General features: G+C 53.4%; 1 protein-coding gene across 3 annotated transcripts; it reads right to left on the bottom strand.

Moving 5' to 3' along the window:
• Nucleotides 1-197: 197 nt before the first annotated feature.
• Nucleotides 198-15,064, bottom strand: LOC117583438 (ubiquitin carboxyl-terminal hydrolase puf). Of its 3 annotated transcripts, none has more exons than XM_034271737.1 (20): nt 14,662-15,064; nt 13,522-14,559; nt 12,731-13,448; nt 11,604-12,513; nt 10,652-11,538; nt 7,266-10,601; nt 7,015-7,201; nt 6,370-6,956; nt 6,174-6,297; nt 5,911-6,101; nt 5,549-5,822; nt 5,293-5,475; nt 4,769-5,168; nt 4,601-4,706; nt 4,369-4,540; nt 4,100-4,290; nt 3,688-4,040; nt 2,663-3,629; nt 2,267-2,604; nt 198-2,198 (listed from the first exon to the last, which is right to left on the bottom strand). In XM_034271737.1, exons 1-20 carry the CDS (start codon nt 14,702-14,704, stop codon nt 1,444-1,446), a joined length of 11,760 nt encoding a protein of 3,919 aa, XP_034127628.1. In that variant the 5' UTR covers nt 14,705-15,064; the 3' UTR covers nt 198-1,443. The 3 variants fall into 3 exon arrangements, with proteins under 3 accessions (XP_034127628.1, XP_034127629.1, XP_034127627.1); XM_034271738.1 differs by having other exon boundaries at nt 5,911-6,098; XM_034271736.1 differs by having other exon boundaries at nt 5,911-6,297.
• Nucleotides 15,065-15,076: the final 12 nt, after the last annotated feature.

Below are 15,076 nucleotides of genomic sequence, written 5' to 3'. Positions count from 1 at the left end.
GTTTTACTTTTTTTTCCCCACGTACACGTAATTTTCTCCGACTACTGGGATGACATTTGCCAGGAATTTGTTGGCGCATGCGTTCAAACAGAGTGAGAACAGAACACGAATCTCTCTTGTTTCTGATGGCAGCAACAGGTTGAGGGAGGTTGGGAAAAGGAGCCACACCACACCAAAAAGAATTAACTGCAAAGGAGTTCGATTCAATTACATATCAGTTAACTTATATTCTCTCATTGTTTTGTTTTCGTGATTTTAGTTTTCGTTTGTTTTTCTGTTTTTTCAACACATTATTACATTATAGATTTCGATCGTATGCTGGGGGTTTACTTGGCTTATGTCTAACAATATGCGCCTACCCCGGGGTTTGTCGGGGTTAGCCTTTTCTAAACGTTTTATTTATTTATAATGGTATCATTTCTTGTGTCCTGTTGTGTTTCACCTTGGGACAGCAATTGCTTATGGACTAAGTTATATTTTATAACTTGAACTAAAAACTGTTCGTATTTTGTTTGCCTTATGCACAATTTACATTGGACATCGTTGGCTTGACAATACACATCCCAATATTTAAAAATCTTTCGTTAAGTTAATCATATCATAATAATATCTGTTCATTTCTAACGTATCATTTCTCGTGTTTACCGTGCAAGTGGTTGGGATGGGGCATGAGGGTGGAATCAGGATAAGCGGTAGGATGGGTTGAGGGAAGCAAATGTTCTTAGCATCGTTTCATAAATGATACTTAATGGATCCTAATACAACACATATAATAGATATTAGCGTCTCGTAAGCCGTTTCATTGATATATTCATCTTCCACTATTGCTGTTAAAACATTTAATGCCATTTGTTGTTAATTGTTTGCTTTATAAATGTTTCCATTTTTCCATTTTCGTTTTGAGTTTGATCTTAATGTTTTTCTTTTTGTTTTTTTTCTTTTGGCATAACAATCATTTTTGTAATATTTGAAAGGGAATTTCTGCTTGGGCTTGCTTCTGGGTTGCGTGCTTGTTGTGGGGAAGAGTCTTAAAAGTTAGTTACATTTATCGCTATATATTGAATATATGTATGTATGCATGTGTTTGTGGGTCTTGAATGTGTGTGAGTTAGATGCTGCTAAGCTAATCTTACAGTCTATTATCCGTAGCTTTCGTAAATCTGAATTGTTTGTCCGTATCTTTCGTCTGTCTCTTCATGTGGATGTGTGGAGTGAGTGGATTTGATTGGAGTTCACATGTCAACCATTAGCACCAACCTTGGGTTGCTTACATTTATCTGTTACTGTTTCTGTATTCGTATTCGTATATAACATTGACCTTTGGCCACGAAATTCTTACAAGTTAAGGACCAGCCCCCCAATCCCATCATCATCCCCGTTTGCTCATTATCAGTCCAGGGGCTTGCCGAAAAATAAAATGCTGATCAAATCGTTGAACGACAACTACATTTGTGTTGGACTCGCCGCCTGGGATGTGGAGGCAACAGCTGGGGTGGTGGGCGTAGACAGGGCAGCCTCGACAACGCTTGGCAGGGAATCGGCGGCGGACATCGGCTGACTGCCATTGGGCTTACTGGTCATTGGGGAATGCGGTCGTTTTTCAGCCTCAGCTCGTCCACAGAATGACGTCTCTGTTTCCATGGACGATTCGGGCATAGGTGGTTCTGGCGGGGTGTGTGCCCCCTTAGGTCTGGCCTTGGCCGCCGCCGCTGCTGAGGTGGAGGCCTCTGAGGCTGGCTCCTCAATTTGCTTCGAGTCTCGCTTCAAGATGGAGAATATGTTTTGGATGTACGACTCCATGGTGATGAGCGTGATCAGATGCTTCTCACGCTCTTCGTTCAGTCGATCCTGCGCGGTTTTCTTGTTGCTGGACTTCTTGTTGCGCTTTGGCGTGGGCTCCAGCTCATCCTCAAGTTCGGTTTCATCGTCGGACGATGGGGTAGATCCAGCTTTCTCCAGCTTTTCCGAGGAGGTGCTCTCCATTTGTTCATCCTCGCTGCCGGCAGGTGTCGGTGGTTTGGCAGTTGTGTCCATAACTGAGTCGCTCTTAACGCTGTTGGTTTTGTTGGTGGCAATAACCTCCATGGAGACATCTGTGGCTTTGCTGGCATCTGTGACCGAGGAGTTATCCGTGTCGGACTGATCTTTCTCCTTCTCCTTGCACGAGTCTCGCTTTTGCTTCTTGTTGGGAAAATCGTCTACACATGCAAAATAAATATAATTATTAATGAATAAAATAAAAAAGAAATAAATAATGAAATATTACCCCGCTCTGCCTCTAGCCTGAAGCGTTCGGTCTTGGTCTGGAGCGCCCTGAGAGAGCCACGCAACTCCTTTCGCACGGTGGCCGGCACACCCGTGGCCTGGGCAATGATCCGTATGGCAAATAGATCGCCGCACAGCTCGTCGATGTCATCCTTCGAGTGCATGCTATAGTTGATCGTGTAGATCATGCGCGCCACTGGCAACTGGGAAGCCACCCGATGGTAGTAGAGCTCCAGGAACTCTCGCACACACGCATCCTTCAGCATGCTGCGCTCGTCCCGGAGCACATTGTGCAGGTATTCCACAAGCAGTTGATTTTTAACCAGCAGCTCCGCGTATCTGTGAAATCAGATAAATAATTTAAGGAATCAAATCACTCGGTCGGGCATCAACTCACTTGTGTGTCAGGGCATTGTTGTGTATTCCCACCCAGAACTTGGGAAAGTAGTTAAAATGCAGAGGCGTCGATTCGATCGCCACCAGGCAGTGCAGCTTGACGAGGGTGTCGTTGAGGGAGCCCGTGTTGACGCACATCCGCATCATCACGTCGATGAAGTCGTGGTAGGGCCTGTAGAAGCCCTCCACATGGGCATCGTACTCCGCATCTAGGCCACGCGAGTTCAACTCCGACAGGGCAATGCACATCTGAACCATGGGACGGGGCGGACGTGGCGAGTTTTTGGCACCCAGCGGCCAGGGCGTGTGCTTGGCTCCGCGACGTGGAAAGAACGGACCCAGGGGTCCAATGGCATTCGGCGCATTGGCAACGGACAAATGGCAGTTGATCAGAATGGGTGCTAGTATATTGGTGGCCTCCAAGCTGGTGTTCCGCACCAGCTCCTTGAGCACCTCCAGAGCCATGCGGCTGATCTCCGGCGAGTTGAAGGTGTTCAGCAGCGTGGCCAGCCGCTTGACAGCATCAGGCAGTGCCTTGGCCAGTGCCGAGTGCTGGTGCTGTTGGCGCAGGAAATGCTGCTGCTGGAACTGCATCTGCTGCAGCTGCTGGAGTTGCAGATGCTGCTGCATTTGCTGTTGTAGTTGCTTCTCCTTCTGCTGCGGCGTCTGCGGTGATTGGGTGCTCTGTGTCTGCTGCTGCTGCTTCTGCAGGAGTTGCTGCTGCTGTAGTTGCAGCTGCTGTTCCAATTGTTGCTGCTGCTGCTGTTGCTTCTTCTGGGCGGGACTATCCGTCCGTGTGCGCAGGGTGGCTAGCAGCAGAAGCATCTCACCGAGCAAATCGAACAGATCCCCGGCCACATGGCAGGCCGTGGCCTCGTGGTGCATGGAATGTAGCGTGTGCAAAGCCTCAAAGCACATCTCAATGCCGCCATTGAAGATCACCAGCATGCGATCGTCCTCATTGTCCACTGGGTAAGAGCACAGCAAGTTAAATGAGTTCCAGATGTTACTGTAGGATAATCTTACCCAATATCTTTAAAGCACTGATCAGCGTGGACCAGGAGACGCGTGCATCCAGGCTGCTCATGTAGGACATGATGATGGTGCGCCTAAACTGTATGACATCCAGCTTCTCCTGCTCGCCGGCATCTGGATGCCGTGTGGCAAACAGAGCCATCAGCTTGAACAGCTCATCCACAGCGGCCGCATACTGGGTGGGATGTGGCGTGATGTTCTTGAAGGCCCACTGCAGATTCTGGTGCTGGGCCAGCTGGCGGGTGAGGGCACGGCTCTGCTCACAGCACAGCCGCAACAGGCCGTAGTAAGCGGGCAGCATGGACCGGTTGTAGGTGACAATTTCGGCGTCATCATGATCGGCCCTTAAAGGAGAAAAAGAGGGAATTAAAATTGGCAACTGGGTAACCATGATTATGCTTACAATATATAATTAAATGCTATGTTGCGCGTTATCTCCGGACAGCTGGCCACTTGGGCAGCATTCTCGGGACAGTCCACCAGTGAGTGGTGCCAGAAGGTGAGCAGCGCGTGCTTGTTGTGATGGGCGGGCACACTGGGCTCCGATAGACGCGGATGGAACAGCTCCCACAGGGAGCGCATGAACGATCCTATCTACAGGTCAAAGGGAGAAAGAAAAATACTCTTAAGCCTTTTGGGAGAAGCGGGAGATGTGCTGCTGCCAAAACTTGCCATTAGTTTTTCAGTCTTTGAAACCATACAGTAGCTGAGGAGATTGAAGTAGGCAGTCAGCTTGGTGGTTCCATGGGAGGCAATGTCCGCATAGACGCGTGCCGGCCGCAACAGTCGCAACAGCAACGTGATCACCTGATGCAGCACCACCTGTGCCTCGCTATTGATGTCGCTGGAACATACACAAAATGTAGTTTAATTCAGGTTTTTGATTGTTTTCGGCGTCACCTACCGATAGCTGTTCGGATTGAGTGCCAGCAGTTTGTGCTGTGAGTGTGCCCGAAAGTTGGCGCGGAAGGGCTGAGAGGGTACCAAAGCCACCAGAAGAAAAGCGGCAGCTGAAACAATGCAAAAAAGTAAAGTTTAGCAGTGCACAACCCAGCAAGTGGATAAGACATACCATTCCTCACGCGTGTGTTGTCGTGGGCTAGAAGGAACTGCTCCAGCCACTGCTCGGCGGATTGGAGTATCCAGGCGTGGGCTATCTTATTTTTGGTGGCCTGCAGTGAGAGCCAATCGAGCACGGACTGAGGGCAGTATTCGGCGGCGTCCCACATGCGTGGCAGAATGAGCTGCGTGAAGCAGGGCAGACCCACTGGACCGCCCTGGGTCTCTGTCAGCAGTGTGAGCAGCTTGAAGAAGGGAGCACAGAGCTCCGTGTGCTTGGTGACCGAGGCGAAGAGCATGCTGACGATCTGTGTGGCCAGGCGCTCGTCCCAGCGGCAGAGAGCATGTATCAAATGCTTGGTCTGGTGCGGATTAATGCCATCCTTTATTTGTTGGTACAAAAATGGGAAACCCTACGAAACATATATGCGCAAAAGTACATTAAAAATCGTGCTTCAAAGCGGACAGATTGCGGATTTAGATTCATCTTTTGAAAAATGGATTAAGGTAGGGATTTCGTAGCTGTTTGAGTATCACCTTGCCGCCGGCTATGGCGTTAAAGTCTTTGGGGGAAAGTCTTAGACGGAAGTCGGGGCCCCGTGACCTCTCCACGAGACTCGCACAGAGCGCTATCATCTTGTCCAGCGAGGCCGGTCGCATCTTCTCCACCGACAGTGCCTCATCGGAGGAGTTGTCTTCGTTGTCCGAGCTTATTTCGATCTGAAATGCGTAAAATAGCGATAAATGTTGATAAATATTCAACCTTTTGTGGGCCAAATGGTTAGCAACTAACGCTGTCCGTCGCCTGCTTGTTGCCGAGATAGAAGTCCACCAGACTCTTGAGTACTCCGATGCGCAGAAGGAACATGGCCTCCTCGTCGCCCATGCGCGAGAATTCGCACAGCAGACTGAAGTACTCGGACAAATGTCGGAGATGCGAGCGCGCTCCGTGCTCCAGCAGCGATATGAGGGAGACCAGGAAGCGCGTAACGCACGAAGCCTGGCCAATCAGCTCCTTACCTTCGTCATCTGTTTCCACATCCAGAAACAGATCCGCATGTGATGCTCTGTACAGCAGAAGAAGAAACACACACAAATTAGTCGACTGTCTAGGGGGGGGGTGTGTTTAGCTTCGGATTTGGATTGATCGCTTACCTCAGTTGCTGGATAACGTGGATGACTAGGCGCTGGAACATTTGTCGCACCATTTGATTGGGGCACTGGATGAGCACCTGGACGGGCCAGAAGGGCTCCAGGGCCATCTGTGATAGGAACCACTCGCATGCCTCATGGCTTGCAATGAACTCCTTGGTCAGCAGTTCCACCCAGGGCACCATAGTTGGCTTCTCCAGGGGAAGAGACCACAAAAGACATTGTACTAATGACTGACTAGATCCAAAATAAAGTGATTTTAGTACCTTCTCCTTGGCATGAATGAAGGTCTCGATAAAAAACGACACCGACAGCTGTGCAGCCATGCAGGTGAAGTCCGTTTCGGAAATCAATGTCTGTGGTATGTTGCTGCACAGCTGCCACATGAAGCTGCAAGGAAACAACAAGGAATTTGATAGTCAGCTTAACGCTCAGTTTATCTGACTGCCACTCTACACTCACTTGAAATATGTGTGATCGAAGATGTTGCGTTCCTGCAGGAATTGGCGATTGTCCTGCCAGATCCAATCCTCGAGCTCTTTGTTCAGCAAGGGACGAAGTAGCTGCAGCTTCAGGGATGAAGAAGCCTTAGAGGTGGAAGGCTGCTGGTGTTCGCTTATGCTGCTGCTGCTGCTGCAGCTGTTGCTTGGCTTAGAAATATCACAATTGGCTGTTAGATGTCCCCCATCCCCATCCCCTTCCAGCTGCTGCTGCACCTCCTCCTGTTCCTCCGTTCTGTCAGTCTGAATCTTCTCCATTTTCTCTACTGGCTCCACCTTTCTCCTGTCGCATTCGATCTCCTTTTCATCGTTTTCCACATTCGGTGTCGCCTCGTCCACTTCCACCTCCTCATCCTCCTGGGCACTGGTCAATCCCACATCTGGCTTCTCCTCCACAGCGGGACTGGGCGTGGGTGTGACCAACAGCTCGGAATGCCGACGCTGCAGATGCTCCGGCAGCCGTCGCTCATAGAACAGCATGTAGGCGGAGTTGGTCTTTTCAAAGCTAAAGTCCAGATACTTTTCCGTCACCGAGTCGTAGGTTTTGCTCTGCAAAAAAAATACACACATAAAACTCGGTACAAAAAGAGGCTTCAAGACTACTCACCGTCATCTCGCCGCCAAAGCATTCGGTTGCTATTTGCGAGGGATCAAAGGGCTTGACCTCGGCATCGTTGAAGAGGAACCATCGCTCGAGTGGATGAAAATTGTTCTTCGTTCGCTCCTTGATGAAGCTGTAATAATGGCCGCCATCTGCGGTGCCCGTATGGACGGTAACGCCCACCAATTCGTACCTAAAAGGGAATATCAGATTCCTATAAGATTTTCCAACGAATTATAAATGTTTCACAGTCTCACTCATAGCACTCCTCAATGTCCGCATCCAGCGTTGCCTCAGCCTTTTCGTTCTCATCACCACCAGCGCCCGATCCCGCCTCATTCTCACGCTCCTGCTCCCGCTGTCGCTTTTCGCGCTCCTCCTTGTACTGCTGCGGCATGAGCGTCTTCTCCACATAGTGCCGCATATTCAGACGCAGCGGGAACGAGAAGTGGGTGTTCACCTTCTCCTTGAGCATCGTGACCATGTTGAACGTATACCGCATCGTGTTGAAGCACAGAATCTGTGGCAACTTCTTGAAGCAGGCTCGCTTCTCGGCGCGCACTTTCTTGCCACACTGCGAGCAGGTGTACATGTTGTCGCCCTCGAGCGTGTCCTTTACGGTGACCTCGTCCAGGGACTCTTGCAGGTTGCGCATATCCGCCACCTGGCAGCGCACCGTGTAGAACTCCTCGGCCGTGCGTGAGACATGGCCACAGTCCAGGGAGACAACATTGTTGCTGAGCGTTCCACAGAAGAGCCGCTTCACCAGATGCTTCAGGTCGGGAGTCATTTCCTCCAGCTTGGACACCAGATCAATGAAGAACTCGGCCATGTCCTTTTGCTCGCCGGTGTTCAGCGGCTGGTGATCCATCTGGTACACCTTGCAGAAGTTTCTCGGATTGTAGGCCTTACGCTCCGACTCCAACAGGTACGCGAACATTCGCTGCAGCTCGAGGAGCGTGGGCGCATGCTTCTGGGCTCCTGCGGGCGGCACTCGCAGCACTGCTGCCCTGGCCTGGGGCATCATGTACAGGTGCTGGATGCAGGAGGCCATGTAGCAGGTGGCTCCCAGATTGGTCAAGCCCACATAGCCGCAGTCGGCCCTGCCCTCGTCGCGGGGCCAGTAATCCCACGGATACGGAGGCTTTGGCCCCGACTTGTGCTGGGCCATCAGTCGGCCATGGAGATAGGTAAAGTTGGTGGCACAGCCGCGGGTCAGCTCCGTCAGCAGATCGAAGGTAGCCGCACGGGACGTGGGCGACTTGCATTTCGGCTTGTTGCGATCCGAGGGCGAGGGCATGTCGAAGAGGAAGCCCAGCAGCTGGTCCATGAACACCAGGATCTTGGGCTTGTACTTGAAGCGAGTGTCGTGCTTAATCAAGTTAGACATGAGGTTGAGCAGCCCCACCATGGCATCGTCCTGGAATCCCTGCCTCAGCTCGTAATATTCGCGGGTGAGGATGCTCTGCGAAATGCTCTCGCACAGCATCTCAATGTCAATGTGCTCCTCGGCGCCTATCTCCGACGACAGGGTGTCCACGAGGCGTGCCAGCAGCCAGAAGTAGTCTCTGCAAGCGGGTCCGTACGGCTCCTTGCCTTCCTCCGAGAGCAGGAATTGCGTGTGCTGCGTGGATGCGCTCATCTGCTCGGCCATTGGCAGCAGCGTGATCAGTTTGTGCAGAAGCGGGGCCAGCAGCAGGCGGTAGCTCTGGGCATTACCCAAACAGATGCGATACAGACCCGCACAGATCTCGCGACGCACCGACGGCTCGGGATCCTCCAGTATGAACTTTTGCAGCCACATGCCGGGGTCCCCCTGCGACCACAGAACGCGCCGTGCCTCTGCCGAGGCGTGGATGAAGCTCACGAGGATGTTCATGGTGAACTGGACGAGCTGTGCCCGGCCCCAGAAGCCCGTTCGCAGCTGGTGGAACTGATAGGGGAACACCAGGGAGTTGGGCGACACATTCTGGTACACTTCATCGTTGAGGATGCTCGAGAGGCGGCGGAGACATTGCGGCACCTCCATCAGTTGCAGCATGAAGGGATGCGGGCGCGACAGCAGCACATGGATGTCCGGGGAGTGCAGCTCTTCAAAGCCCAGCAGCCAGAGGATGCGCAGTAGGCTGGCCAGGCAGTCGTGGCGCCACTCGTTCAGTGCCACCTCCTTCGGGTAGGAGCTCTGCTGCAGCTGGCCGGCAATGAAGATCTCGTAAAGATGCCGCAGGCCTCCGCACTTGACGAATGCCTCGCTCCACTTGTTGTCGCCCAGCACCAGGGGCGCGGGCGCTGTGGGAATAGCCTGAGCCAGAGCCATGGCTGTCAATGGTGGTGGTGGGGGTATGGGCGATGGTGGTGTGGCACAGCCGACGGGTCGCTCCAGGCTTTCGGTTTTTTTTTGACGCTTGCAGTGCTGCTGCTGCTGCTGCTTGGTGGTGGTGCTGCTGCTCGGCTGGTTCTCCTTGTCCCCGCCACTGCTACCACTGGCCTCAGTGTCCGATTGCTGGCCACCACCCACTGGCGTGGGAGTCAGCGAATGGGAATCCTCCAGTAGCTCACAAATCTGCTGCTGCTGTTGCTTGGAGCTTGGATCTGGCGGTGGCAGTGGCCCTTCATTGCTGTTCCTTCGCCTGCCAATCGACGACGAAGACTTTTTGCAGCGCATAAGCTCGAGATTGCCGTTGGCCTCGCGCCGCACACTGCTCAAGGCTAAGCTCTCCACGATGTGGAGTGAGTACATGAACTTTTGCAGATTGTTGGGGTCAAGCAGGTCGCGAAACTTTTGCTTAATCTGCTTGCGTTTGTTGGCTAGCTGCTCCTCCTTCTCCTTGTCCTCCGCGGCGCCCGCATCGAGTTGCTCCAGCTCGCTGAGATCCGTCACCAGGCTCTTGAAGGCATCGAGAATCTGCGGATTGGTGGGCAGCATGGCCAGTATATCCCAGACGCGTCGGGAGAGCAGCTGCGCCTTGGTGTGATGCTGCAGATTCACCGCCGAGGCCTGGGGCTTCATGTCGCCCAGGGTTTGCATCAGGCAGAAGAGCTTCTCAAAGTACTTTGGCTGCAGCAGGAGGACGGTGGGCAAACATTCCTTGGGCGGCGGTGGCAGCATCGATGGATGCTCCAGATTGCTCTCCTTTCGGCGGGCGCCTCTCCCGCCCAGTGACACGTAAACAATCTGATTATCCTTGAAGCCGGCGTCGCCTAGGCTGCGCTCATCGTAGTCGGACGTTAGCTCCTGGCCCTGGGTAATGATTCTCAGTGGTCCATCGCTGAGCAGCAGACCCAATACAGGGGCTGCAGTGCCCGTTTGCTGGCTCTCCCACCACTTGGAGACCTCGGCCTTGAGGTCGGCAATCAGATCGCAGGCATGCATCTGCAGCGAGCTCTTCTCCGAGAGCCCTGCCTGATTCAGCAGTATTCGCAGTGGTGCCCCAGCACCCTCGTTCTTCAGGTTACTGTGCGAGGCAATGCCCTTGCCCTCAATGGCCCAACGTCTCAGATGGAAGGCATAGCGCCGCCGGAACGTGTCCAGGTGGGTGTTCAATAGCAGCAGTCCACGCTGCACCCGCATCAGCGCGTTCTCATCCTCAATGCTGGAATTAGTTTCCAATTAGAAATGTTTATAGATCGGATATAAACTCACCTTTCGAGGGCTGTGGCTGCCTGCACCAGATTCTCCATGCACTGGGAGACAAACTCCTTCTCAAGGCGCAGCTGCTGTCCCATGTAGTACATGTTGATGTACTGGATGGCCGCCAATGAGACTTCGTTGCTCTGCGCCCGCAGTGCAATCTTCCACAGATGATACATGCCCACGGCACTGGCCGTAGACGAGATCTGATCGTTGTGTTTGTCGTACTCGGCCATGGCGATGCGCGCGAAGCTGCATAGCTGCTGGAACAGGCCCAAGGCCACCATGGAGAACTCCTCGGGCCGCAGCTCTGGCAGTTTCTTCAAGTACAAGTGCTGCAGTGCCTCAATACCGAGTGCATGTTGATCTCCGCCTTTGGCTTGCGCCTGCAACCACGAAAAGTAACAATCGGCGCACTCGGGATCGTGTGCCAGCCACTCCCACAGGGCATCCAGCTGCTCCAGAGTCAGGCGAAAGGTCTTCGGGGAGCCCACCGTCGAGAAGATCGAGGAGAGGAACTGCAGCCTCACCGAAACCTGGGTCTTGTGCGAGTACAACTGTCCACCGAGCTGCTGCTGCTGCTGCTCCCCATTCTGGTTGACCAGCAGCTCGGCATGCCGACGCGCGTAGTACCGAATGTTCTGGAAGAAGCAATGCATCATGCGGTGATTGCGCTCCGCCCACAGCGTCATCGAGTGCGTGTCCGAGGGGCGGAACTGCTGGAACGAGGCAAATAGCTTCGGCAGCAGACGCAGGCACACGATTATGCTGCGGTTGTTGGCCACATTGAAGAGGCAGCCCTCGATAAACTTTGTGCGTAGCTGGCGGTCCATGCTGAAGCAGAGGAGGGTGGCCAGAGCCTTCTCTGCCTCCATGGCCAGAGATTCACCCAGTTGACACTGGGAGAAAGGAGAGAATCAGTTGAATGGTAAACGTTTAGTGGGAGGAATGCAATTGCACTTACAATCTTGTCATCCTGCAGTAGATCCCACAGCAGCGTATTTCCCGGCAGGCAGACATCGCTCAGCTTGAAGGAGGGCTGTACGGAGGGTGTGATGCTTCCCCCTTTGGGGGAATTGTGCTGCTGCTGCTTGACGTCCAACAGATCCACATCCGAGTCCGACTTGCATTTGGCGGCTGCTGCCACAGCTGCAGCTGCATTGGCGTTTGCCTGCCGCATGGTGGCCACCAGCGATTGCTGAGCATTGTCCGTGGCCACGGCAGCAGCGGCTACGGCTGCCACAGCGGCTGCCACATTTGTCTCACCCGACTTTTGCATGGCCATGGCCGACTGGGCCACCATCATGGCGGCAGCGGCAGCCGCAAAGGCTGGCGGCACATCCCGGCACTGCCCACCAGCCACTGCCACACGTCCGGCATGCGAGTTTACCAGCTGGGCCAGCTCCTCCTCGCAGGGCGACACATCCTCGTCATCAAAGTCCGCCAGATTCTTCTCCGACTTGTTGCTCATCGGCGAGGAGTAGCTGCCATCGTGCTCGCCACCGCTCAGCAGTTCGCTGATGTTCGTCTCGGCAATGGCCCGAATGTACGGGCCCTCGCCATGGAGGTGCTTCAGCACGGCCGAGGGCACCAGCTGGCTGGCCGTGCCATCGCTGCAATCGTCGCTATCGGCCAGCAGTTCGCCATCTCCGTCGGCATCTCCATCATCGCTGCTGGGCACATCCTCGGGTCCATCCCAGATCTCCACTAGATCGTGTGGCAGCATCAGCTGCTTGTTGGCCGCCTTCTGGCGTCGCCGCTTATTGCTCGTTTTCTTGCGATTGCGATGCAGCTGCAGCTCCAAAGCGGCACGCGATTGCAGCTCCTCCTCGCTGCTGGTGTTGTCGATGATGTTCACAATTCGATTGTTTCGGCTGCAAATACACAATATAAATGAATTACAAGAATTGTAAATATCTATAGAATTATGTATTCTAATTTCCTATTTCCCATTACATATTTCAGGCGCACTTTCTGCATCAAGTTTCGAATAACTAAATCCTAACCAAATCCCACTGGAACTTGGCTTTCCCTTTCGCTAAACATTACTCAATACTTAAGTCTAGTTTAGTCAGAAAATATTTTACATACACCATCTCCACTTTGCCTTCGGGGCCGAGCTGCTTGCCCTTTTCGGTGGTGGGATCGCAGATGTGGCGACGATGGCGAGCCTGTTTGCAGGGCGGCACGCCATCGATGGGACTTTTTTGGCAGACAGGGCCGGCAACGCCGCCGCCACCGCCTCCGCTGGCCACGCTGCTGTCATCGGCACCCACATGATCGTCCTCCGTGTTGCTGCCCTCAATGCTGCCGCTGTCCGAGCTGGAGGCCGTGACATTGGCGCCCAGCAAATGGTCCTGCATCAAATTCATTTGGCTGCGCGAGCAGTCGCGTGTCCACAGCAGTTTGGTCAGCGCCGAGGCAATGTAAATGCTCTGCTCGGTGTGATCCTTGGGGTCCATGCGGCAGAGCAGCGAGTACAAGTGCATGGCCGGACGGGGTGCCAGATTCTTCACCAGCGAGGGCAGTATGTCGAAGATGGTCTTCGAGCAGTGTTTCAGTTGCGTGGCCTGCCAGATGAGCTTGATGTCGTCCTCTGAGATTTGATTCTCGACAGCCAGAAAGTTGAGCAGAACGTGAGCCTGTTTAACGATCTCCACATGCAGATTGGGCCCAAACAGATGCTGGACAATATGGTTCTCCGTCAGCCAGTTGGCAATGCGCTGGCCAAAGAGTTCCACCTCGTTGACCGTTTCCGTGGTGCAAATCTCATTGAAGAGATTTATGTGCGAATTGATCTGCGACATGCCTAAAAAAAAAGACAATGGAAAAAGTTGTTCAAATGTGGAGTTAAATTAAAGATTTTATTGAGTGTTACCCACCTGCCAGACGCATCGTCAGTGTGGTGGATGTGAAGTACTTGAAGGCGAGGGCCAGGCCCTCGGTGTCAAAGTTTACGGCCACATCTAGCGGATCGCGCAGCGAGGACCACACAAAGTCCGCCATGGCACGGGTCGCAGCTGAGCGAAGATTCTGATCGGACAGCTTGCACATGAACTGCAGTATGCGGCTGCGCAGGGGCACAAAAAGCTGCGTGTTGCAGTGATAGTTGAGCCAGAGCTTCACGTTCGACACAGCGGCCGTCATGGAGTGAGCCGTCGACACTGGCAGGTCGGGATGCTCGAAGCAGAGCGACATGGCCCCAAAACCACCCGAGTTGCAGAAGAGGCTCACATTTCGCAGCAGGTAGATGGGAAGTTCATTATCGTGTAGATCACAGATTAGGGCCAAATGGTGGGCTTCCTCCGCCTGGAGGTCGTCCAGGCGCGAGTGCATTCCATGTTTGTGGGCCATGTACAGGGGAAAGTTGAGCAGAAACACCTTGGAGACGAGCACCAGCAGCTTCTCGACCTCCGGCAATATCCACGGCTCCTCCGTGTACTGGATGTGCGACTTTACACTGGGCGGCGGCGGTGGCGGTGTGCTGGGGCCGCTCCTCTTGGGCGGACCATCGCCAGAGGCTTGGATTTCATCGGCGCCAGACTCCTTTCTGTTTTCCCCAGTTGGGCTAGACTCCTTGGGCTTGTTCTCGTTCTCAGACGACGGCGACTCCGACTCATTGCTGGAGTCCCGCTGCTGTTTTTGTTGCTGCTGCTGCTGGGCCTGAGCTACCACCTGAGCGGCACTGGCCGTGAGACGTTTGTAGTTCTCAATCAGGTGATCGATGTGCTTGAGATGCTGCACCGTCAGGCAGATGAGGGACTGCACCACCAGATTGAAGCGGTCGTAGTTCTTGTTGTCCCGATACAGGCACATGCACTGACGCTGGGGCCATGACTGGATATAGTTGAATGTCGTCTCGATCTCGCTCTTCAACAGCAGCTGGAATTTCAGCTCCGAGCTGGCCACGCGCGCCTCATCTGGAAGAGGACGAAAAACGGAAAATTCAGTTGGCTGTTGCCGGAAGGGGGTGGGGCGGGGGCTGCTAGTCGTCGGCTCGCCGAGCACCGAGCGATACTTACACAGCTCCAGGAGGTTCTGGAAATCAGTGCAAACCTCGCACATAGTGCACTAGTTCCAAGGCCCTGCGAGAGCGAGGGGAGAGTACCCTACAAAGAAAAAGCCGCGTTGCGACTTGTCCCTATTGGCGGCGGCGGCTGCGGCCGCTTTTCCTCTAGATTCGTGTTGGAGAATTTGCTGCTTCTGCTTCTGCTGCGGCTGCTGCTGGTGCGCTTGTGTTCGTTCTCTTCACTCGCTCACGACAAACGTTCAATTCCATTTATAACTACGCTTCGTGTACCTGCGCTCTCGCGAGAATAAAAAAACGTAATTTTCAGCAACAAAAAAATTAAATTTTACACTTAGGCATATATATGTACTAATATATATGTGAATATATACAGGCGAAGTAAGAGACGAGCGGCGGAGAGGCAGGGT

The sequence above is a fragment of the Drosophila guanche genome, unplaced genomic scaffold (assembly GCF_900245975.1).
Source record: "Drosophila guanche unplaced genomic scaffold, DGUA_6, whole genome shotgun sequence".
Lineage (NCBI taxonomy): Eukaryota > Metazoa > Arthropoda > Insecta > Diptera > Drosophilidae > Drosophila > Drosophila guanche.
This window is presented reverse-complemented; position numbering and strand designations above follow the sequence as displayed.

What these genes read in the sequence shown, in the direction of transcription:
- LOC117583438 (XM_034271736.1), bottom strand. Translation starts at nt 14,704, where the DNA reads ATGTGCGAGGTTTGCACTGATTTCCAGAACCTCCTGGAGCTGT. An exon ending in CACGTTATCCAGCAACTGAG is followed by an intron (nt 5,823 to 5,910) that starts GTAAGCGATCAA and finishes TCTGCTGTACAG; the next exon opens with AGCATCACATGCGGATCTGT. An exon ending in CAAAGACTGAAAAACTAATG is followed by an intron (nt 4,291 to 4,368) that starts GCAAGTTTTGGC and finishes TTTGACCTGTAG; the next exon opens with ATAGGATCGTTCATGCGCTC.